The following is a 25,080-nucleotide window of genomic DNA, read 5'->3' on the forward strand; positions in this document are numbered from 1 at the left end:
TGTCATCCATGCGTGGTTGAAAAAGCTTTTGTATTTGAGAGGGACAAAGAGGCACTTGGCTCATGTGACGGCTCAGCCAAGTTGAGCCTCTAATGCAGTCAGAAAACATGCTGTGGAGGTGTGATCTTGAGTATAATCAGAATTACTGCTTTGGGAATGGCTGAAATTTGGCGAGTCTGACTTAAGGTATTACTGTACTGAAAGAGTTCACTGTAAATACCATTTTTAAAATTCTCCCACAAAAAGGCAAGATGACCTTTATTGTAACAGGTTTTGAGAATAATGATGATTGGAGTTTTTTTCCTCTTGAACAACTTTTGTAGCTTTCATTGGGTCAAAGATTTAAATTGTAATTTTATTACCAGTGACAGATCCATATCCACTGTGGCCTTATAACAAAGTTTCTGAACTCCATGGAGAAACAGCCCTTTTTGTTGTAATGTCAGACACTGTTTTCATGATGCTTGTATAACCATCTTTATGTTTCTTTTAGAATGTGGGATGAACGTGCATCATAAATGCCAGACGAAGGTGGCAAACTTATGTGGAATAAACCAGAAGTTGCTAGCTGAAGCATTAAATCAAGTTAGCCAGGTATGCTTTATTGCCGTTTCTCAGGTAATTAGTTGTTTGCAGAGCATTTGGGGGTTTTGCTTCATCTTTTCTGTATCAATTTAAGGGGAACTGAGTTTGGAATGGAGGAAAACAGCTTTCTCTTTTTAATTTGAACTCTAAAGAGACAAACAAGGATGTCAGTAGTGTAAAGGTGACACTGGGTGGGTGGGGGTGGAAATCCCACCTAACATATAATATTTTAAAAGCTGTGTGGATTCTTGAAACCCAACTTTGTTTTTCTGTGGTGCCAAGGTTATTCTCTCCCTGTCTGGTTAATTGTTTAAACAGCAGCATCATAACACTGAAATCTGGTTTTTTCCATGCTTCAACTTTAGAATTCCACTTGAATGCTAAATTTAAATAAATCTGGAGAAATATACCAGATATTCTCAACTTTTATTAATCTGATGTACACACAGAGAAAACTCCTCTGGAGTTAACACTGGCCCACAGTGACATTGTCCAGCTCCTGCTGCAGCATGGCTGTGTCTTGTGGTCGACTTCTGACTTGCAAATAAAGATTCAGACACAAGCTCTGAAGTAAAACAGGAAAATATATGACAAAAGCCAACAGTGTTTCCTCTGAGCTGAGTGTTCCTGGGCTTTCACAGGATATTTACTTTGAAAACTGAGAGCTATTACACCAGCTCTTTCAAAACACAAAACAGTTCAATCTTTTCATTATTAAAATCTGATCTCAGGGATCTTCCACATATCAAATTTGTTTCCCTGTGCTAAAGATGGATGTCACACACAGATGTGACTTCAGCTTGTCCAGTGTGACGGTGACTCCTGTTTCAAATGAACATATGTCCAATGGGACATTTTCCTTCCACTGCAGGTCCAAACCATTATACCTTTAATAATTCTGCAATGAACAATACAACATAGACTGTTCAGGAGTTTCAGTGACTTATTTTGTTGCAGTGAAGGAAGTGAAGTAATTGGTTGATCTGAAGCTGTAAAGAATGTGGCTAAATAGTCTATGAACCAGACTTCTTGAGAAAAGATCTGTGCTAGGAATTAATAATAAAAAAGAGAAGTTTATACTGCCATCATGTTACATTTAACAGCTATTGTTATAAATATTTCTAAAGCAATAGTGCAAATATAATTTCATATGGTCCCCTCCTCAGAAATCTAGTCGCAAGTCTGATTCTGGATCTGTAGAAAATGTTGGTATTTATCAAGATTTTGATAAGAAACCTAAAGGTCCAGGAGGAGATACAACAGGTAAGAAAAGCTACAATGTCTTTATTTATCAATTTACCTACCAGGCTACATAAACTAACAACCTCAGTTACTTGTTCTTGCCTTATGTTAGACAATTTTTTAATAAGAACTCTTAAAAATATATATATGCTTATATTTCTTTTTACCTTTTCCTGGCCACACAAAAAGCTTGCAGAACTTTTGATAAAGGCCTGTAGTTTCTGGTCCATGACCATACTGACCTTTCTGCAAAGCACTTGTTTTACTCACTGCAGCGCAGTTCCCTGTTGTGAACTGGAGGGTGCCTCACCAGCCAGATATATGCACATAAATCCCCTTCCCTCCCTCCTGTAACTGAGGTGTCACACACATTGTTAACTGTTGTGATTTGTTCACAAACCATTAGTAACCAATGGCAAACACTATCTATTTTAGAATATAAGTAGCCAAAACACTGCTTGAGATGAAACAGCTGAAACAGTTTTAGCAGTACCTGGAATCCTGTCTCTACAGGCTCAGAATAAGAGTTTGTATTTTTTTTTTTTTTTACTATTGCTAAAGGGTGCTAGCATTCTGTAAGCTTAGTTTTCATAACTGCTAACCTATGATAACTTACACAAAAATATATACAACAGTAGAAGTAACTTTTTACCAGATGGAAATCACCAGGCTCAGTAAGAGATAATGGGTGGTTTTGGAGTGGTATAGGATTTTATATATTCATCCATGCATTGAGCTAATGCTGATGAAATACCCAGTAAGAAAATTATTTTTATATTATTTATCATACTTGTTCTGGTTCACTAGAACAGATTGGGAAAAAAAAAAACCAACCAACTCTTGCGAAGTGTGTCTGGTTTAATACTAAGTGATGGTGCTGCCACTGTGATTCTTCCCTGGGTTATCACAGATGCTGGGCAGCTTGCGAGGCGTACGTGCTATCATCTCATGATTATCATCAGCGTTGTCTTAGTGACCCAGCGAAGGTCAAAAATACAGTTATTAATTGTAGAATATAATCAGGATTAGCCTGTATGGTCATGCTTCTTGGTGACCATCAGGCATAAATCGGATTGTTTTATGGCCTCTCTGCTTAGGCTGAGGGACTGTCCTGTTCTGGTAACAGAAATAATCTGTTCACAAGCAGTCCTTGTATCTTTTTCTACAAATTACGGTCTGTATCTTAGTTGTAGGGGAGAGTTAAGGCTTTTGATTTTTATAATGCCTAAGTGTTGCTTAAACACAGCATCAGAAACAATGGCAGATTCAGTTCAAGTCCAACACTTCCAAGTACACTTGAGTAATTTAAACTTTGTTATAAACTACAGGAGTTGGCCCTTACGTTTAGATTTGCCAGTGTTCCAGCAGCAGATGCATTGAAATGTCGTGTCACTACTGACTTCTTAACGGAGCATCTGAGTCAGGCAGTATTTCTGCATATATTGAACATTAAACTCCCTGTTTCGATTCGCAGATAGCAGCGAGTACGATAAACTCTGGGAGGGCAGCACAGCCAAGACAGCGCCACGAATTGCAACCAGGAGAAAATTCAACATAGAAAGCTTTGTCTTCCATAAAGTACTAGGGAAAGGAAGTTTTGGAAAGGTATGTAACAAACTTATGGAGCTTCAGGTGTCTGCGTTGTTGATCTCTGCAATGTGATGAGCTATTTCCATTAAGTAGAAAGGTTTTGCTGTTACAGCCACTTGGGTAGATAGCCTTTTATCAGAGTTGAATAATAGCCATCTTTGTCAAAGACACTAGAAGTTCATTGCCTGAATCTTATCTAAACTCAAAATTGATTCATAATGCACAACAGTTTTTCAATTATTTAGTACCAAGGCAGAGGAGTTGCCCTTTATGCACTGAAGTGCAAAAGGATGCTTTATGTTCACACACTCCATATAGAAGCAGCCTCATAATGCTCCTGTGGGAGAGCAGCCTGACCTCCACAGGTTCTGTCTGCAGCTGTCTGAAGCTACAGCTCTCATGAAGCAACACGCTTCAGATGTCTTCTGCTTAAACACTCACAAGACAGAAAAACTGCCTTGTTGAGCCCCATCTCATCTCTGTGCCCAGCAACTTCACCTTCCCAAATCTCACTCACCTTTCACATTGAAATTTTTTTTTTTTTAATTGTCATTGCAGCTTCTATAAACACCTTTGACTTTACTGATATTATCAGCAACACTCTTCCCTATGTGTGCTATAATCTCATCTTTAATTTTTTACAGGTTCTGCTTGCTGAGCTGAAAGGGAAGAATGAATTCTTTGCTATCAAAGCTCTGAAGAAGGATGTGGTGCTAATTGATGATGATGTGGAATGTACCATGGTGGAAAAGCGGGTCCTTGCACTTGCATGGGAAAATCCATTTCTCACACATCTTTACTGCACGTTTCAGACAAAGGTAAGAAAAGCCCAATGGCAACAGCAATGCAACAGATGGAGCCTTTTAATGGACATTGTTACCAGCAGTCTAGTAAAAGTAACTTTGTGATGCAAGAATTTAATTTCCTTTTCTTATCCTCTGTGCAGCAGTTCACAGGCCTTATGGAAAGTAAATATGAGTATGGACCCCCACATGTGTTGATGAGAACAGAATAAGATCATAAAAAGCATCTATGCAATCTGAAATAAGAGGCAGTTTAATTTAAATCCTTGATCTTAGCTTTATCCTCTGTTAGGGAGAAAAAGATCACTGTCAGAAGTCAGTAAGTCTTTGTAAAATGTATATTTTTGTATGTTTTCATATATTTTATATATGTCTAGAAACCCACAGAATACAACATCAGCTATTTAGCTTTATAATACACAGCCAGACTATTCAAATCTGTAGGAGCCTCATGTGCTCTTAGGCATGCATGAAATAGAGAAATACTTCAGGAGAGGAGGAAAGCGGCTCCTCGGTCCCCAGTAGCCACATTGCTACTTTATATGGGGTTGCAATAGCATCAGTAATTTTTCCATTCTCTGGTTATTTGGAAACAGCAACATCTGTTCTTTGTTATGGAGTTCCTGAATGGGGGAGACCTGATGTTCCACATACAAGACAAGGGGCGTTTTGATCTCTACAGAGCAACGTAAGTCCACAACCCTTCGTTCCCCATCTCTGAGTGACTTTAGTCTCTCTGGTTTTACTGCTTCTAGTTCTGCACCACTTACCTGCAGCCTTTCACTCCAGTTTCAGTGGCTGGTGATGGAAAAGGCATTTCTAGACACTGGTTTAATACAATGAAGAAGCTCACTTAATGATGTGTGGAGTTAAGTTTTCTTAATTTATGTAGCAGGGTGATGTTTTACTTTACGGCATGCTTGTACCTAGAGATGTCAAGTAAACTGCAACGTGAGCCAGCAATGAAAGCACAAGGTTCAGCTTCGTTGTCCCTCAGGACAGTATTTGGATGGAAAAACTGGAAAACAGCATCAGAAAAAAAACCTCAGCACTTGCAATATTACTTACTAGTATTGCTAAGTTGACATGATGGTACAGAAGGATAACTTGCATGTTCCACAAGATACTAAGCCCTTCGTTTAGCAAGTGCGATTGCATCAGTTACCTATGGTTTAAAGATTACTGGAGCCGTAGACTTTAAAAGATGCAAAAATATTTTATTATTGTTACTTTACCTGTAATAATTTTCTTTAGTTTTAGGTCAGTTTCTACCTTTCTCACCCAAAAGCGTGAGGGTTTTAATTGTGTCATTGAATGGGTGCGTGCAAGACCTGAGAAGTGCAGGGAAGTGAACCTACCTGTAAACATTTTAAACAAATTACTTCTGTTACTGGGTGCTGTACTAGGGAAAATGACTGGGTGGGATCATTTCCCTTCATGTCCTCTGGTTTATCACCTCCTTTTTTTTGAGAACACCCCTGAAGTGATGCTACTGTTCACTCTGCTGTACGGGGCAGGTGCAGTGGGAGGGCGGTGAGGTGTTTCCTACTGAGCCATTGGTGCCCGGTCCCTCTTAAAGCAACCCAGGGAGTGTCTTTCCAGTAGCTGCCTTTCAAAAGGCAGATGTATATCACCGAGAACATACACAGACTATTAAAGAGTAGAAACGGGCCAGTGTTCCTTCATAGAAGTGGAATGGAGCATTAAGGCAAGTTGCTGTAGTGTTCCCTCTGCTCTTTGGCATTAGATACTACAGATGATTAACGCATGGATTAACACAGATTATACCACCCAGCTATACAAATACAGGTATATTCATGTTTAAAGAAGCGTACAGGACTTCTCACGCCATGAAGAGAAGCTTACAGCAGCTCTTTTGGCCGGCTGCGTTGACTGTTTTAACTGAGCAAGACAGATTAAAAGATGTTTTGGTCTTTTCAGGTTTTATGGAGCTGAAATTTTATGTGGGCTACAGTTCCTTCACAGCAAAGGCATTATTTATAGGTGAGTACTAACTAGCTCCAGTGTGGGACCTATGGATTTTCTTAGCACTTCATGCATGTTTGAATTACTGATGGATGTGACAAGCAAACACTGTCAGATCTGATGTTATTCCAAAGGCATTACATGCCTGAAATAAATCTGTATCTGTGTGTCTTTTCCTTGGCAACCAGAAGGATGGAATGTTACACAAAAGTGGTTTTGTTTCAGTTATTTTAGACGCTGCCTTCAAATCATGAGTCCATTTAGCTTGGTAGCAAAGGAGAGGGTCCTTGAGGCTCTCGGTTCCTGCCGGCCCTGTGAACAGCACTGAGGTGACAATCATCTGCGTTTGCCTCACCAGGCTGAAACATCAGAGGCCAGATCCTGATCAGCCACTTCTTACTGTAAATACCCACACTACAGGAGATTGGAAGTTTATTTTTATGTAGATTTTTTTTCTTAATTTCCTTTCTGCAGCCTTTTTACACCACTCACAGCTCTAGAGCACTGTTTGGTAACTACTTGCTCAGGTAGCTCTTACCTCTGTGGCAAACAGGTAGGAAGGGCAATGGCTGTGCACTTAAGAGCAAGTTACTCAAGGTAACTTAAGTAAACCAGCTGGTATTGCGCATCTCCCCTTATAGAAACAGGAAACATCTGTTGGAGCATCCAGCCTTTAAAGCAATTTTCTGAAATTAGAGACTAGTATTTCAGACAAAGTGTTTGTAAAGAGGATGAACATTACAGGAATCCTCCCTGGTGACAAAGGATGATTGTTACAAGCCTATCTGCTCTCAGAGGAGACAGCCGTAACCCAGGAATGTCCTTAACATACCCAACTGTATTCCCGCTCCTCCTGCAGGTTTTTATACAGGAAAGGATCAAACTCCAGGAATGTTGTCATAGCACAAATTCCTTTCATCTCAGATTTTCTAAAGCATTTTTAGGTTTGCTGTTAAATTTCCCTACATTCAGTTAGAATGTTCCTGGACAGAGATTTCAGAGTATGAAGTATTTCCAAGACACTGTACTACTTTCCAACAAGACTGCAGCAAAAACAAAGGTACTTCTTTTTTCCTGTGTCCACACAGGGTATCTACCAGTGTAATCACAGAACCTGACTGGAACAGTTTAGGTAGGCACTGCATGTAAGTGCACACCATACAAAAGATTTTAGAACTTGCAACTAGGTAAGTGCAGTACCCTAAGTTACCATCAGTATTCCCCATCTCAAATATATTCAATTTACTGAACAGTATTCAATATATATTCAATTTACTGAACAGTAGCTGTTGTCCAAACTTGGAAGGAGTTATGGTGCATTGCATTAGATCAGGGACTCTTGGTCTGAGCTGCAGTTCATCATCTGAGCAGTTAAAGTAGCCAATACTGGGAACTTAAGTTACCAAGGAGAAAAGACTGCCCTGTTCTCATGTATAATTCTGTGCTCTATTCAAGACTTTCTTGATAAGCAGAAGGGCTGTTCAGTTTCTCTCCAGCCTGCCCTCCTTGGTATGTGCTTTTGCAGCCAGATGGACAAAAAATGCACCACAGTCAAAGGGAGGGAATGTAGATTTTGGAAACCGCTGTTAAAAAGCTCTTCCTGGATTTAATAGCGTTATTCTGAAAAAAAGACACGAATAGGACAGTTCGCAGACCACAGCCACAACACAGCTAGGAACAAGTCACAGGTGGTGTTAAAAGCCAGGCAGGCTTCAAACACTTCTGACTCTGCCAGGGGCTCTAAGGATCCAACAGCCCCGCTGTGCCATGAGCTGGTGCAGCCCTGCGGCTGGGGCACTGCGGCTGGAGCCCTGCCAGCTGTGGGGCTTAACTGGCACCTCTTCCCAGGGGAACAGGAGCCCTGGGTGTGCTTTTGGATCTGAGAGCAAGTGTAGGGCATTGTAAGGTCAGACGCAAAATAGACACCTCAGCCTCCTGATGAGAAAATTCTTCCCTTCTCCGCACCGCATCCAAAGTACAAAAGTACCATTTTGTACATATTTTGTTGACGAATGATTATTTTCCTGAAAAGCCTCTTTGTATGATGTGGAATAGATGTTTATCAGCGAAGAAACTGGATCTGAATACAAAAGCTTTTCCAAAAAAATCTTTTTTTTTCAAAATGCTTTTTGCAGGGACCTAAAACTGGACAATGTGATGCTTGATAAAGAAGGCCACATCAAAATAGCTGATTTTGGAATGTGCAAAGAAAATGTTGTTGGCGAGAACAAGGCAAGCACGTTCTGTGGGACTCCGGACTACATTGCTCCTGAGGTCAGTATCCTCTGCCATGTCCTGCAGGGATGGACATAATACACTGATGTTGGAATGGCCCTTGTGATTAATCATCCCTTTGTAAACGAATAGTTCAATAATGTAGAAATCTAATTAGCACAGGGAAAACAAAAGAAAAAAAAATCTGAGTTCTCTGCAGAAGGTACTTTAGATTTTTAAATGTTCTATAGCTGCAAGTTTAAAAAGCAAAACAAAACATGCTTTTGTAATGTTAAAATGTTCAGGTTTTGAACAAATAGTTTTCCCTTCTGCCTTGACAGCTAACACACACAGAGCTAAAAACCTGAATGTATGTGCACTGCAGATGAACAGACTTGTGCCCGTGCAAACAACCACAACTCAAACCAAAAGCAGCTTCTAAGGGGAAATCTCACTAAGTTAAATTCCGTTATAGCAGGTTTTTAATCCAATTTGTGAAGTAGTCCAAATAAGGTAGTTGAGTTTTAAAGTTATAAATTATGTCCCAGTCTGTTTGGTAATAAACTAATTCTTATTGGTACTTGCTTCTCCCTTCATCTTATAAAGAAACTACCAAAGATGTTTTCCAAGTGTACGGCTATTTAAAGTAAATGGAGAAAGTTTCTGAATGAGAGCACAGACCTGTGTTGAGCTGGCCATGTTTCCACCCAAGGATAAAACTCCAGCTGTGCATCAGTGCCAACCATTTCTCAGATTGCTGATTCCACCTCCTACCCCCAGAATACCCTAGTTTAAGAGTCTCCCTTAAAATCACTCTTCTGGTTTTGGTATGTTATTGCTGCCTTTTATTAATTACTTGTATTTGTTCCTCTGCACTTCTGTGGACTAAGATCCTGCAAGGTTCGAGGTACACGTTCTCTGTGGACTGGTGGTCATTTGGGGTCCTGCTGTACGAGATGCTTATTGGACAGTCCCCTTTCCATGGGGATGATGAAGATGAATTGTTTGAGTCAATCCGAGTGGACACTCCTCACTACCCACGCTGGATTACTAAGGAATCCAAGGATATATTGGAGAAGGTAGGACCGAGGATCAATGAGTGGGTCACAGAACTGCATTGGGGGGGGGAGCACAAGGAGCTGTTTATCAGAAAGCAAATTACTTTTACAAAGGGAAAGATTATTAATGGTCTGTTTACTGTTAGCAACTTTTGTTCTTTTAGCAGTACACCCATTGTACTTCTAGTGTCACCTACCTTTTGAGCAGACAGGAGGCTTTACCGGGTGTTTTCTCTTGCAGCTATTTGAAAGGGATCCAACCAGACGACTTGGGGTCACTGGGAGTATCAGAGACCACCCGTTCTTCAAAACCATCAACTGGACGGCGCTGGAGAAGAGGGAGGTGGACCCTCCGTTCAGGCCGAAAGTGGTATGTAGGTTATTCTTTGTTCTGCACCAGCACTGCAAATGTCAGCCTAGGAGCAATGGATTGATGTCTTTAACTTGCTCAGACTATCCCACTGTTTCTCCTCACATTTTATAAATGAGAGTTATGTATCTCATCTCATATCTCATATGTATCTGATATCCCATTGGTTTTGGGTGAGTCAGTTATAAAAAGGGCGCACTATATTCCTCCAACTGCCCTGAAATCTTCCTATTAAGACTGTTTACTTATACTTGCTCAAGGAGCTTCTTTATTTATATGATCTTCATAAAAATCGACTAGTAGTTCTGCTACCCATTCTCCTTGAGTCTTTAGGTCATTGGAAAATGGTGTTTTATATGCCTCCATCTTGAAAATGTTGATAGTTTCTTGCCATTTTCTGTTAATTCCGTGTGGGAGAAGGACCGTGAACTTGGGGCTACTCACTCGGTAACTGCCTCAGGGAGTTCTAGGCAGGTATTAAATATGTACTCTTCAAACTCCTCTGAGAGTCTCCAAGTGGGTAAAAAGATGCATTCTCTGTACTACTGAACTAGAACTGTTTGTAATGTACATACTTTAATGTTACCTGATCAAAACACGTGAAGAACAGCCCGTGTGTTACTCACAGTCTGTATCACTGTGGGCAGCTGCTGCTGATCTCACCTGGTTAAAAAGCCACACTGGTTTTCCTCCACCCTGTTACTGGTACAAGCAAAGTAATCTGGAGGTAATGCAGTCTCTCCAAAATGTAGAGACCTGTCCCATTCCGGAACAGGCAGCTTCACGGTGCAGGTTCCCCTGGAAATGGAAACCAGCAAACATGAGGATCCTACAAACAGTAACCTCTGGAGTTGCAGAGTGTAAACCATGGGCTTCAGTAACAGGGGTTTTTATGAACCAGACACAAAGCAGCTGCTATAGGGCATTGCTTTTATTTCTCTGAACAAATACAGGCTGTAAAACGCTTTCAAGAATTTAAAAATTTTGCTTAATGGAAAGAAATGATGTGATTAAATCTAAGTGCTGCATTGGTTTTGTCAATAGAGAAGCTTTGGGTAATTCTGTGAAACATCATCACAAATCCAGGTGGTTGGTCTTCTCCAAAGCCACTTGGTGCTAATATTTGTTTTCAACTAACAATAAGCAATTGTCCAGTTATTATCTTATAGTGTTGTTAAAATAGGCAAGAAAGGAGGTTTTTTTTTCCTCTAAAGGGGAGAAGGAGGGAGGGAGCTCAAGAAATAACTTCCTAACCTTGTGCATTAAAGCAATTTGTTCTGGAAGAAATTACAAAGTTTGTCTCAAACTATCTTCACTCTCTGTTCAATACAGAAGTCAGCAAGTGACTACAACAACTTTGACAGAGAATTTCTGAGTGAGAAGCCAAAATTGTCTTACAGCGACAAAAACCTGATCGAGTCCATGGACCAGTCTGCATTTGCTGGATTTTCTTTTATTAACCCTAAATTTGAACAGATCTTGGACAAGTAAGTCTCTGAGCAGAGTCGGACTTAAAAGGAGGGTTAAACGTTAAACTGAACTGTTATGTGTTCCAACGATGTCAATACTTCAGAACAATACACAGTAGTGATTAATTATGTCAAACTTCTGATTTATTGGCAGTGTTCTTTTATGCATGGTTGGGTTTAAGGTATGTGAATCGTGCATTATTTTCTCTATTTGGGAAAATGTAAATTGTGTTTGGTACTTGAATGTAGTTATGTTATATATATATGCTGTATATTTTGCTCGAGAGAAGACACTAGGGAACAGAAGATGTCTTTTTAAAAGAAGTGTTTGAGCCCTTGGTTCTTTTATTTGTCTTCAATTAAAAGAAAGTTACATTAAACTTTCATTCATGGCTTTATTAGTTGTTTCTAGAAATACGCTATTAAACTCCAGTTGTCTTTAAACTACAGTAAAAAATAGCATTTTGTAAGCCCTGATCACTTCTTACAAAAATAAAACTAATATTTTAGGAGAATTAAACAAAATTAGAAGATAGTCAGGTAAGGACAGTGTGCAGCATTCGTTCCACTTGCTGAACTGCCAAGCGCAAATTCTTCCTTCCAGTTTTACTTGCTTGTTTTTCATAGAGCAGCTGTGGCTCCTTCTATGTGCTGCACCAGGTCCTGCAGGTGGCAATACAAACTGCTCCATTCTTATATTGCAAATCATTTAATTTTCTCAACCACCGAGCTGGCAGGAAAAAAAATGTCCTGGTGAGTTTGTCCACCGCAGTTACACAAGGGCCATCCTCACACTACAGGGAGATGGAGGTGTTAAAGAATTTCATCCAGAAAGCAGCTTAAAAGCCCTAAAACTTTTTAAAAAAATGAGTTAAAAATGAAAACACTCCTTCCCACCCGGCAGCTACAAGTAGTTACCACCCAAGAGCATACAGTGATCAACAAAACATGAACATTTCAGTACACAATTCTGAACCACAATGTAGTAATTAATTTTGTCCTATCCTTCAGAATGACAAGTACCCCTGCAAATTTAATGTCAGCTACCTAAGCCATACGTGCACATTGGTACCAGAAGGCAGCATTTTCCTGCATTTTGCCATTGCGTTTCAGCTTTCTACAAAAAAAACAGCATTTGGAAGACAAGATAAGAACAGTGTAGCTCTGAGAGTGAATCAGATCTTAAAACATCAATGACCAGGTAAAATTAATAGTTTTACCTTTCTCCTCTGTGCGTGCAGATCTTGACTTGTATTTATTCCATAGCTTCTTCCAACATCTTCCTCAGTTACTAGATTGTTACTTAAGTTAGTTATTTGTGGGAGTAAAGCAACCAATGGGTAACTTAACTTAATCCTTATGCCTATTACATAAACTCTCTTAACCAAGGTACAATTCCTGCCCTTCCAAGAGCTGTGGAACCCGCAGGACACTCACCTGGCACTTCAGCCACTGCAAACAGGCACAGAAAGAAACACCCATCAGGACACGTTGTAACATTTGATCTTTATTACTTGGATTAAAGTCAAATTATTACATTTGTCTGAAAGATTACGACGAAGGCCAACAATGTTAAGAAAAGACAGTTTAATCCCATTTGATAGACTGCATCCGAGCTAGCAAGTGTATTAACAGTCAGAAGGCAGTAAAATAAACATGGGTACAAATATACAAGGTCAGGACAAGGGCTGTCACCTCCCCATCAGTGACGGTTCCATCAGGGGATGGGGGACACAGGCAACTTTTGGACAGTGACAAAGATCTGCATTCTTGACAGTGCCTTTCCAGAAAGGTGGTTACACCCCAGGGAGAACCCATCACTCGCTTCAAATCTGCACTTGGGCCGATGCCATCAGTGATTCAGTACCTTTCTAAAGCAGAACACACAACTTCTTTTTTCTTTTCAAGTATCAGCATAACAGTTTATTTACACTTGTATACAATTCTTTTTACCGAACACTCAACTTGGTAACACACTCATCACAGTATATTCAAAAGCAGGCTATAAAAATACCTACTATACATAAAACATTGAGCCTCAAGGAATTGTACAGCACCTCTGGAAGTTGGGAGAGGTAAAAGGAAGAAAGGAGGAGAGGGAGATGCCTCACGCCGTGAGGAGCAGTGGCCCCGGGGCTCAGCTCTCAGTACGGAAACCTTCCCTGCCATGTTCCTCCAACCAGGTCCAAGCTCTACAAGTACCACAGTCTGCTGGTAAAACTCTGCTTTTCTAATACAGTCTCCCAGGATTTGTCCTCTGTAACTACAGATAAACTCTGACTTTCTTAATTTAAAAGCTGTTTGACTGCTGCTGCTTGGTGAAGGCTGGACGGTGAAGGTTGGGGGAGCAAGCGCCGCTGGAGCTCAGCGCGGCTCTGGTCGCCGAGCACACAGCGAATCGGACGGGAAATCACTTCTACATTTCTGCCACGAAGGTGGCCATGTTAACTCTGCATCAATAAATTAACTTCTCTGAGCAGTGCTGTGTGGTCTCTCCTCACACAATGACTACAGACATGGTCGAGTTAATAAAGATCTGAAACGGGCGTTACCGAACACAGGGACCGCATGCACAAAGCTTTAGACAGCAGTGCTTGAAGAGAGGGGTTTCTGGTCCTTCCATACCCTACGCGTTCCTCCTCAGAATCGGAGCCAGCAATACGGTATGGCTTACTTCCAGAGCTGAGTCTATTGCTGAAATTAGCTTATTAAAACAAACCACAACAGCAGCACGTTATTTAATAAACCCTGCACAAACAAAAGACAATTTAGCCTTGGCCTGCAAAACTACATTACAAGGGCCCAGTATTTCACACAGGAATTAAAAAACAAAACAAAAAACCCCAACAAAACAAACAAACAAGAAACCACCAACATATGTAATAGAAGCTCAATTAGTAGAGCAGAAGTACTTAGAAAACACACAGTCCAGCTACCAAAGAACAGTCTCATTTCAGAGCTCGAAGCCGGCAGCAGCGCTGGCCGCTCGCTTCTGCTGTCCGGTAACACCGATACAAAAATACGCACCCATTTAGTACAGTTGAAAGGTCGTGGTCTCAAAAGACATAGAAAATTCCATTTTTAGCACTGGAGTTTCACAAGGTATAAAAGAGCAGTGAAGAACTGGGATGTTGGAAGATGCTTAAAAAAACAACACAAAAACCCAAGGCACGTGTGCCATGTTAAAAATAATTTCAGAATTTACCTGGTGTTTTTCTGGCATGAGCTGTTAGAAGGGTTAAACTCCACCTAACCTTTCTGTACTGTTTCCTGATGTACGTATTTAAATGTGGCTATAAAAGAGAAACATACACTTTATGTTGAAATGCATTCCAAAAATGGCCTAAAAAATAAATCACAGCACTAAAGACAAGCAGCTCCTCCAGCTCTTGACAATCTAAATCCTTTTCCCCTCCTTTCCAGCCTCAGAAAAGCTGCTCATCCCCTCCTGTAACTGCAGAAGGCACAACCTGCTCGAGCTACACTCACAGCTCACTGCTGTGAACTCCACAGTCATCCAAAATACAGCTGGCCCCTGAAAATGCCAAAATCCTGCTAAAACAGCAGAGTATTTCAGGTAGCCGATCTAGCTCTAATGGTTTTACTTTCCAAGGGCAGTCTCCCCCATTTCAGAAAAAGTCAAGTTGTGGTTGGCAGACCAAAGTTCAATTTAAAACGCAGGCGCTATCAGCTGACAGGCTTTCCCGTCTGAAGTAGTTTTGCAACATGAAGCCTCCAATGCTCAAAATGTAGAATTTCACATGTGGTAAATATGCCATGAAAAAACATCTCCATGTAACTCTAGGCAATCATTCACAGTAAAAGTAGGAGGAACTTAGAGAAACACTTAAAAAAGCAAGTAAAGTCTAGTTAAAATCTGGCAGTAAAACTGACATGGGCGATTAACCGTCTTGCAGTATCCACAGATGAACAATAAAAACCACTGAAACTGCACAAATTTACATATAAAAAAAAACCTAAAACCAACTCTACTCTGCTTCCAGTAAATCTTTTTACTGATACCTTTCGGGACTCGGAGTTATCCAGAACTGCAGGTTTTCTCCAAAGAAGCTGAAATCACATTCAAAATGTCTGAAGCGACGCCGGCTCCGTTCTGCGGGACCTGAGCTGCTCCTGAACGCTCTGGCGCTTGGGAAGGGCTGCGACGTGGACCCGGAGCTATAGGTGATTGGGGACTGTCCGCAAAGCTTCTTCTCTTGAGCGATCCACGCCTACATTCTGCAAATTAAAAGACAAAAAAGATTTTAAAGCAAGCCTCATGATCAGCTGTAGTTTGCTTAACACATGGCTATCACACAAGGCAAAAGATGAGCAAGTTTTAATGCTTATTTCCTCAAAATGTTTTGTAAGACACAAGGAAAGGCCCCAGCCCGTGAACAGAAGTCAGAGCTGGGCTTAGACCTCAGCCCAGCCTCAACACGCTTTGCAGAGCCCGAGTCCCTCAGACACCTGAACACGGGCTCTGCGCTGCCAGGGGAAAAGCATCGCAAAGACACGGGTTACACCAGGTCTGCTCGACAACTAGGCTCTGCACACCATATGCAGGTCACAATGTTACAGTTTTTAAGACTTTTCCTGTAACCACTCTTTTTAAACACATTTTTCTAATTCACTCTCTCTCCTAGTCTTTATGCATATAGTGTTAAAAAAGAACAAACCCACACGGCAAAGGTCATGAACCACACGAGAGCTGATAAAAGCTGGAGGGGAGAGAAGCCCATCTCTCCTGTTTCCAGCACACTGCAGGGAATAAATCCTTAACACCAACTATAAAGAGAATTCTGATCCCTTCTGTGAGCAGACAAGTCACTGGAATGGTTCTCAGTAACTCCCTAAAGAGCTGGTAACATTAAAGTTTAAATGCACTTCAGGATCCATGGGCATGTTGGTAGATGATACCAGATAACGTTTCAGTGGTTTTACAGCCCCATTTACCAGAGTTTTCTTTCAGAACAAATCTCTTCAGTCCAGCCGAAGGAAGAGCCCCACCAGCACCCTGCCACATGGACACTCAGCACACACAAGGCTCCAACAGCCAAAATGAATAAACCTGGAAAGCAAGTCATTTCCCTGCCCAACCCCAGCTTCTAGGATTCTCAGCCATTTCTTACGAAAAAAAGAGATAAACAAGCAGCGCTAGATTTGATTTGGGGGTTAAGTGTACCCACACCACTTCTGCACTCACCAGTTCTCCTGTGTTTGTGTCAGGTGTTCCCTTCTCATCAGCCTTCAGGCCCCTGGGTGAATCATCGTTTTCCACTATCAACACTATACCAAGGTTCCAAGAACACACACACACACAAATGCTGCCGGCATGAGTTGCCCAAGTCCTGGAGACCTGTGCAGCCACCAGCACACACCGCCCGGCCCGCTCTGACCTCTCTTTGATGGAAAACAACCGCCCTGTTTCACAAAGAAGCTCCTACAGGTACCTCTTCTGCAGCAAAGGACACAGCGTCTGCAACTGCCTAAAAACATGAGTGCTGAGCAAAACAGGTCACACACTGCCTGAATATAATGGAGGAAAAAAAACACACTGGCATTTGTTTCTTTTGTGTTTTTCTTAGCAACATAGCCAGAAACTCCTTAGGACCGTGGCACTCCAAGATTATTGGCTAAAATATTTTAAGCGGAGCATCTGCTATTCATTCAAAGAAAATTAAATGGAGCGTGAAATAGAGCATCAATACGCAGGAATCCAGAGGTGCTGGAAATTAGTCCACAAGCAGCAAGAACCAGACAGCTCCAACACGAAACTGAAAGGAAACAAGGTGGTCAGGACAAGGCAGAAGATACAGTTTATTTACATCATTGAGAGGTATCAGATGAAAGCAGCATCTTAGCAACAGACCCAAGAGGGAATATCAATACGCAGTCAAGAGAGTTGAAAGCAAAAAAGTGCTTCAATTTGAGTAAATGTGAAGGAGAAAAGGCTGTAGAAGTGAACATTGAACCGTCATGCTGAAGAAAGAAAACTCCGTCTAGGATAAACCATAATTAGACAAACAGAATATCTAACTGGAAAGCCAGGTGAACTGGGGCTTAGAAAGGGACTACTATCCTCACTAATGGTACATGGATTCCTACTTAAAGGATTCACATCAGATTATGGCAGCTGGGATAGCACCTGCTTCCAGAATAGCCACAAGCATCAAGAGGGAACAGTTGTGTTACAAGAACAGAGCTGCTGCTGAGAAACACAACCGAGGCTGTGGCCTGACTCTGGGACCAAAAGGGGTCCCTGCAGCTGTTGGGCAGGGCCCCAGCACAGCTGGACAAAACCCTGGGAGCAGCAACCACCACCACGCACCAGCTGCAACACGGTCTGGAGAGCCCAGGAAATGCAGGAGTGGGAATAAAACCAACACACACCTATTTTAAACACTATTTCTAGCAAGGCACACTGGCTCAGGGCTCGCTGGGGCAGGAGCAGACCAGTCTCTCTGTGCCTGGCACAAGGGTCCATCACAGCCAGTCCTCTCTGCAAACACTCAAAACACACACATTAACCAGATACAGTTCTATACTGCTGTTCCTCCTCTCCTCGTTATACTCCCTGCTTCATACATCTTTTTTTTCATACAGAACAGAGCCTCCCAAAGGAAGAGTGAGCTACGGGTTTCCAAACAGAACAGAATCCGTCAGTTCAGTTTTGATGTGATCTTCACACCAAAATGGGGAGATTTTGTATGAAGGCTCCTCTTGGGAAGGGGGCTCTGAAGAGCAGACAGCAGAGCAGATGCAGTTAATAAGGGCCCTGCAGATCTGAACAACCTGCACTGGCATAAGGGAGAAAGAGACAGCACAATATCAGCAAGCCGGTACTTATCAGCTGCTCTCCCCAGTAAGCCGTGCCACCAACAGTCGCTGCCGCTTCCCGCTCACATCAGGCCTTGATTTTACTATGAAAATCAGCCAGACAGCACTATTAAGCAACTCTGCTGTAATAGGAGACCCCTTAGAGCGCAAAACTGCTTTTAAATACGCACTTCACTCCATTGCACCCATCAGCACCATGAGCGTTATGCTCAGTGAAGAGAACAGGCAGACATAGCCCCAGGACATCGGGCTGGCAGCAGTCAGGGGGGACAGAGAGTCAGGGGGGACAGAAGGTCCCAGCTGCCACTCTCCCTCCCTGCACATCTGCCAGCTGCAGATCAAGTGAGCCCAGCTTTCCTCCCCAGTCACGCTCTGGCCCCTTCATCTTCCCCGTCCGTCCCCTCCAACAGCCCAAGACATCCCTTCTCAAGCAGCAAAACGCGTTTTTTCCACAGCGATGCCTGCGCAGAATTTGGCTCTATCAAAAACACAATGCATTTAGTTTAGACTTGCACAGTATTTCCTCAGTCATGGCCTATGGAGGTGACAGCATTTCGACCCGTCTCAGTGTGGTCTGCAGCACCCAGCTATGGCCAGTGTCCCCATGACGTCCCAGGGATGTCACCTCAACCATCAGGTAAAAGCAACCAGACTCACTAATTAACGCACAAGCAGATAGGGCAGGCTCAGATCTCCTCTTCTGCGGCAAAGCACATGCCAAGAGGTTGGAGCAAGTAAACACTGACAAGTGACAAACACTCCCATGTCACAGTCATTACAGAGAGAATAAAATAACTCAGGCTCCCCCCAGTCCCAGCCCATCCTGGGACACTGGTTCAACTGAAGTGGCACAGCCAGGAGGTTTTGTGGCCAAGAGGTTATTTGGTTCTATCTGGGTATAAAATACATGGAGCAGAGCTGTAAATGCTTGATCACCCACATCCATACGAGAAGCAGGAAAAGAGGAAATTTAAATCCCTTGCACCAGCCCACAAACTGTAAAGCCTAGTTAATGCAGAACAGCTGCTAAGAAAAGTCATATATTAAAAATATTTATACACATTCTTCCACCTCAAATAATGATTGTGGAACTAACTGAAAACTTGCTACTCTCTTCAAAGAGCACATCAGTAATTAGTACATCTAGAGCACGAGAGCTACGCATGAGCAGGATTAAGCTTTTACAGTAACTATGGGTTGTTATTTTATGCTACGTAGCAGTCCAATCACTCCCAAGGGCACTGAAATAGATAATACTGGTGCCTAGAAATCAAAATTCAGCTTTTTCTTATCTCACAGAGGATGTTGTGTTTCACGGCTTTTGTAAATAAACACACTGCAACTAACATTAGAAGACTGCTGGCTGTTACAATAAAACTTAATGCTGCAGGATTTTTAACTTACACCAATTTCCCCAAACAGCATTCAGTGACAGCCGATCAGTGTTTGGTGACATCCACAATAAATAAACCAGTGCAATATAGTTTTATTGTGATTTGATAGTTTTTTCAAGTCATGCGCTGTACAAACATTTGGTTTGGGTTTTGAGTTGCTGGGTTTGGTTGGGGCCTTTTTATTTCAAAGTGATTGGAATGATTAGTTTTTCTGTTTATTTTGAAGTAGTAGGATGAAAACAGCACCCCAAGTTCGATAGTTGATCAGCACACGGGATTCAGTGATGAGCAGGGACTGTTACAAGAGCGTCCTCAGGAGGTCTGGAAATGTCTACATTCTGTATAATAATAAAAATACAGAGGAGAATATTTATCATGCAGCAGTAGGAGCAACAAAAACACCAATCAGATTCCTTTACAAGTACACAGCTGCATTTATTTCAAAGCAGAGATTTTCTTTTAACCCCCCCACACCCTGAGAACGCAACAGACTGACAGCTGGTCGGTGTTCCAGAACCAGAGAGCAGGAAAACGGGGACAGTAATCACTGATCACACGCTGACAATACTACCAGAAGCTCAGGTCACTCGTGTTTAGGAGGAAACGTTGCACAGGCCCAAGCAGCAATCACTGAAACACGTCCTTCAGCATGTACACCGCTACCCACTGAGCGACTGCCAGTGCTTTGTTAACTGTGCCACACGCTTTTTCCCCAAGGGAAGATCTCAACGTTTGCTTGTGTTACAGGCAATGGAATACACCTGACAAACCAGAGCAAGCTCTTCCCGGACACCCTGACCGTGCAAGACTGCTCACACCAACTAGATCTCACCTCCTTTTGCAGAGGCTGTAGAAAAAAAAAAAATCACATCCAATGCAGCAAATTATTCAAACCCAAGCAAAAGCAGAACAGCAACGCAGCCAATCCCTTGCGTTAGGAAGCACAACTGTGAGCGCAGCCACACGGAACCCAGCGCGGGAGCCACACCTGCCACCACACCACAGATGTGCAACCAGTGCTCCCCTTTGACCAAGAAAGCAGACTGATAAACTGTTGGGAAGCTCCTTTCAAATTCTCCGTCTAAGATTTGGCCCATTTTAGGCCAAATCTTGCCAATTCTTGAAACCTCATGCCGATTGGTTTCATGAGTGGTACTTGTTTTACATCCTGGTAAGCAAACTCAGCTTCGCTAACATCTCCCTCTCCCCTTCCATCCACAAAAGCAAACAGGAGATCTGCAGTTCTTGCTACGAGCCATCTCCCTATCTGTCATTCACTCAGAGATGTAAAGCACACATCTCACCCCAGTGCTTGTCTTCTGGCCCAAAGAGGGAACCCAAGCAACGGCTAAAGTAACTCCCCAGAATTATTTTCCATTAAAGGACTACAGACTCCTTCATTTGACAAGGTCAGGAACTTAAGTCACTACAATGCTGACAAACACGAGGCTTCAATCCACTTCAGACAAATCTTGATGGTAGAATGAAGTCTACACATACCATAACCAAACAGTCTGGTGCCTTCCCTGCATTCCTGCGATGTGAAAACAGAGGCTTTCAGCTGCAGCCGGGAGCGCTCTGCTCTGAAACACGGCTGCAAATCACTTGTGGGGGCACGGAACAGCACATTTCATCAAACAGTTTCATTGTTTGATGATGCTGTTATCTGTGACACTGTATTTAATTAAATGCTTTGATTTCAACAGGCTATCAGGAAATTTTACAGAAGTAATTAACATTTTCATAGGGGATGTCACTGAAAGACTTTGAAATTTTCACAGCCTTTTGAGCAGCGTTTAAACAGAACAGGATCAACGCAGTCCTTCGTTCAGGCCACTGCATGAAAAGCTAACATCACCCCACGGAACTGCTCCGGGTTTCTCTGGGGACAGAGGGAGAACAGTGTTTGGGGTCTTTTGGTAAAAATACCTCTGCTCCTTTTTTTCTTTTCAAAAATTCATTAACCCGATTTATTTCTGTTCTAAATAAACAGCTTTGTGTCCGCTACAATACAACTTCTGCATGACGCTCTACATGCACCTGAAATACAATCACTCAAACCCAATATCAGTGCAGCTCCATCACCTGCTAAATGTGTTAATTAAAGTCACTTAGCCATTCAGGCAGAGTTTCCCCCCCTCCAAATAAATATCTTCAGTTAGAAAAGCAGCATTTCCAACAACAATTCCCAAGACACTTCAGCAAGCTGTAAATTCAGCACTAATATTTTATAAGCCAAACTAAATATGTTCAGTTGATCTACATCACTTCACATGGATAACCTACCACCTGCTCTGAGACACCTCTCTATTTTCATCATGCTTCTCCAACACATTTTAGGCACTGGGAAAACAGAATGGATTCAAACTAAGACACAAAAGTGCTAAAGCAGAAGGAAAAAGGGGAAGAAGAAAGGAAATACACAATACGATTATCTACCAGAAAACATCTTGGCTACGAACAACCAAAAGTCAGCGTTTGCAGAACTCAAAACACCCAAAGCCATGAAAACAAAACTCCTCTGCAGAACCCTCCAGCATGAAATCGGCACAACTGCCACAAATGTGCTCCCTCACATAAGGAACACATTTTCTGTTGCGTGCCTTACTGAATACACATAAAAACACATCTATCGCTCTATTCCTTTCCACCATAAAGCAGTGTTCCGAAAACCAACACAAGCAGCCCTTCTTCCTCATGTTATCAAACCGACTTTTAATTGAGCAGTGGGCACACAGCTCAGCCCCTGCAGGGAAGCGGTGCCATACCCCGCAGCATTAGCGCAAGGATCTGCGAGGGACGCAGAGATTTTTGACAATGACCCGTTTTACTAGCCAGAGCTCATATGTAAGATATAAATTTGCTCAATAAAAGGGATTTCCTCCCCAGCCCCCAGACAGCAAACCAGTAGTAGTAAAGCTTGATTTGTAAAATTAAATACACTCAGCTGAGTTATCAAGTCATTTCTAAACACAAGACAATGGAAATCAGCTCAGACAGTACATTATGTCAAGTTATCTGATCTGAAAACCATTCTTACCTCGGGTTTATCTCTGTGTGTGTTCACAGCTTCGACATTCAGGAATATAGATTCGACTTTACATCCTGTTGATAGAAAACACATTTTTAGAATTGGTTGGCTTTAAAAGTGTGTTTATAGTAAAGATGCAATCCTGTTTTGAGCTAGCAAAGGTTAATCATTTCCCCCTTCTGATTTATACTAGAATCTCCCAAATTCTGAATAGTTACAAGCTGTTACAACAAATCTATTCAATCACAATTAACATATTCCAAATGAGATAATCCACCTCCTATTCTCACCTTAGCTTTATCATTATTATTGTCTTTGAAACAAATTCCATGGTTAAACATACATGAACAACAACATTCAGTCAGAAAGTTCTCACTTGTAGCTTTTTGGTTTTTAAACATCCTTAACTTCTTAGAATGTCATTGTAATCCACAAGATAAATGTTGCTTTCATTTTTTAAAACTTGAAAATGATTACGAGAATGTACAGTGTGTGTTATTAGCAACCCCATTCCTGCAAAACAGACTTTTAACCCCCAACTAAACAGAAGTCTAAAGTTGATTTCTGGAAAGGAACTTCTCTCCACCCAAAAACGGTAAAACTCCAGAGAAGTGAGGAAAAATTAAAGTCAGAAGAGACAACTATTATGTAGGTAACATGAGCTGACCCACTTAGGAGAATTAGTTACTCAATACACTGAGGCCACATTCATTTTAAGCAACATCAAATTGCCAAACTCTGTCTTACCTCCCACGAACACAACTCTTACAGAGAAGCATTACCCTGCACAACTCTCATCAATGGTCAAATTCCTCTGACATACCACAGGGTCTGTCTTCCATCACCAATGGTTTTTCATAGTTTTCTGCTCACTTATTTCCTAAAGTCGCAACACGCTCCACAGAATTACTGCATGCCGCTTCATGAAATTACTACAGGAAAAGGTAATTTTAGCCCTTCTTTAGAAAAACACTGCACTTTCAAAAAAAGCTAATATAAATTAATAAGACAAATATTTGACTTTCCTTAAGAAAACCTATTCTGAGAAACCCCATTTGTCACAAACACTCTGAGCTACCACTGCAGGAGGGCCAGCACTCTGCAAAACAGTCGACAAGAAAACATTTTAAGGGAGAAAAGCACAAAGAGTCACCCTGCTGACAGATACGCTGCCACCCCACAGCGAGCAGAAGCTCTGGGCCCTGGCTGTGGCCGTTCCTAAGGACAGGTTACACAGCAGACGCGCTTCCACCCAGACCTCGCAGTCTTTACTGCTGTCTGAGCTTAAGACAGGAAAAAATACCATATGGAAAGCTTTAAATATAAACTACAGAGTCATGAGTTACTCCACAGTTAACTGCAACGTGCATATCCCCAACTCGTTTTTCATCACCGAGGTGCAAGTTCTTACCACAGCAAGATGCAGTTTCTCTTTCCTGTGCTCCCACACCGTCACCACTACGCTGAATTCTGGGGTCAAAGTCCCGCTTATCCTAATCCAATTCTCAGGCTGGAACAGATGCTCCCCTACTAAAGCTCAGATGTGCAGGGTGGGAGTGACACCGGCTTCCAATGCCGGGAAGAGTCCCCCGGGGAGGTGTCACCCCAGAACAGGATCAGCTGGATGTATTAACACACTGCATTTGACCCCGCACCCTCACTGCGGCCAAGTGACATGGCTTGAAATAATGCTGCACAATACTAGTGTATAAATAGTTCACATAGTCCTTGTGTTTTCAGATGGTCAAGTCCCAAAGAGCAGGTCGTCCGAAATGTGCTCATCAGACAGACATATCAAACACTTCAAAAAATAACCATGGCGTTTCTGTCACTGGAGTCAAAAGAATAAGGACTGTATTTCATATCACTTCTTCTCCTTTCTCGTTTAGTGGGTGAGTAAACACTGCAAACATCCAGGTCCTCTTAAGATTTATGAACAGTCACCCAACTTCCCACTTTAAACAAACAAAACAAAAAAAACCCCACAAAACCAAAACAAAACCCACAAAACAACAACGAACAACCCAAAACCAACCAAACACAAACAAACAAACAAACAAGTGTAAAAGCAAGTTTTAGGTGTTCTAACTATTTTCAAAACTCCAGCTTGTCATGCAAGGTTGGGAACACCAGAGGTCACCAAAGCATAGACAGTTGTTACTCACTGTAGGACATCACTGCAATTAAACAACAAAAATCTCTTCAGACAGATTTTGCGGTGTAACAGCTATCTACTTTGGCACAACTTCACTAGAAACTTAACAAAAAACATGTCTAGATTACTATTTTTCAAAGTTTATAATCAAAGAAAGCTTTGCATTTCCGATGAACAACTCAACTAGCATTTTTTGGCAATCCGCTTCCTGGTAAACTGCAGATAATTCTGTCTATAAATATCTTCTAAAGTGTAATAAGATATAGGAAGATATAATTAAGTCATCATTTAAAGAACATTACCGGCAGGCACACGTTACACTGAGGTTGAAACATGGGCAAAA

The 25,080-nt window shown here is 41.8% G+C and overlaps 2 protein-coding genes and 1 long non-coding RNA gene across 16 annotated transcripts in view; 1 reads left to right on the forward strand and 2 right to left on the reverse strand.

Moving 5' to 3' along the window:
* PRKCD (protein kinase C delta) overlaps positions 1-11,703 on the forward strand; it is a 63,956-nt gene extending 52,253 nt beyond the window's left edge. For all 8 annotated transcript variants that reach the window (XM_071813098.1, XM_071813102.1, XM_065845855.2 and 5 more), the window contains 10 exons: positions 494-594; positions 1,752-1,848; positions 3,302-3,432; positions 4,062-4,235; positions 4,817-4,908; positions 6,162-6,224; positions 8,342-8,480; positions 9,311-9,499; positions 9,720-9,848; positions 11,181-11,703. In XM_071813098.1, the coding sequence (XP_071669199.1) occupies positions 494-594; positions 1,752-1,848; positions 3,302-3,432; positions 4,062-4,235; positions 4,817-4,908; positions 6,162-6,224; positions 8,342-8,480; positions 9,311-9,499; positions 9,720-9,848; positions 11,181-11,339 (1,274 nt within the window). In that variant the 3' untranslated portion in view covers positions 11,340-11,703. The remainder of the gene's footprint in view (positions 1-493; positions 595-1,751; positions 1,849-3,301; positions 3,433-4,061; positions 4,236-4,816; positions 4,909-6,161; positions 6,225-8,341; positions 8,481-9,310; positions 9,500-9,719; positions 9,849-11,180) is intronic.
* On the reverse strand, positions 8,159-10,896 carry LOC139828777 (uncharacterized). The gene is made up of 3 exons (XR_011740720.1): positions 10,512-10,896; positions 9,676-9,894; positions 8,159-8,501 (listed from the first exon to the last, which is right to left on the reverse strand). It is a non-coding gene; the product is annotated as an uncharacterized lncRNA (long non-coding RNA).
* Positions 11,704-12,808: 1,105 nt separating the features above from the next.
* LOC136105709 (6-phosphofructo-2-kinase/fructose-2,6-bisphosphatase 4) overlaps positions 12,809-25,080 on the reverse strand; it is a 51,219-nt gene continuing 38,947 nt past the window's right edge. For 5 of the 7 annotated variants that reach the window (XM_065845462.2, XM_065845465.2, XM_065845461.1 and 2 more), the window contains 2 exons: positions 22,592-22,656; positions 15,253-15,556 (listed from right to left, as the gene is read on the reverse strand). In XM_065845462.2, coding sequence (XP_065701534.1) covers positions 15,497-15,556; positions 22,592-22,656 — 125 coding nt within the window. In that variant the 3' untranslated portion in view covers positions 15,253-15,496. Of the gene's footprint in view, positions 14,611-15,252; positions 15,557-19,797; positions 19,890-22,591; positions 22,657-25,080 lie in introns of those variants that run through there. The other 2 variants (XR_011740716.1, XM_065845460.2) reach the window with 2 other exon arrangements.

The sequence above is a fragment of the Patagioenas fasciata genome, chromosome 10 (assembly GCF_037038585.1).
Source record: "Patagioenas fasciata isolate bPatFas1 chromosome 10, bPatFas1.hap1, whole genome shotgun sequence".
NCBI lineage: Eukaryota > Metazoa > Chordata > Aves > Columbiformes > Columbidae > Patagioenas > Patagioenas fasciata.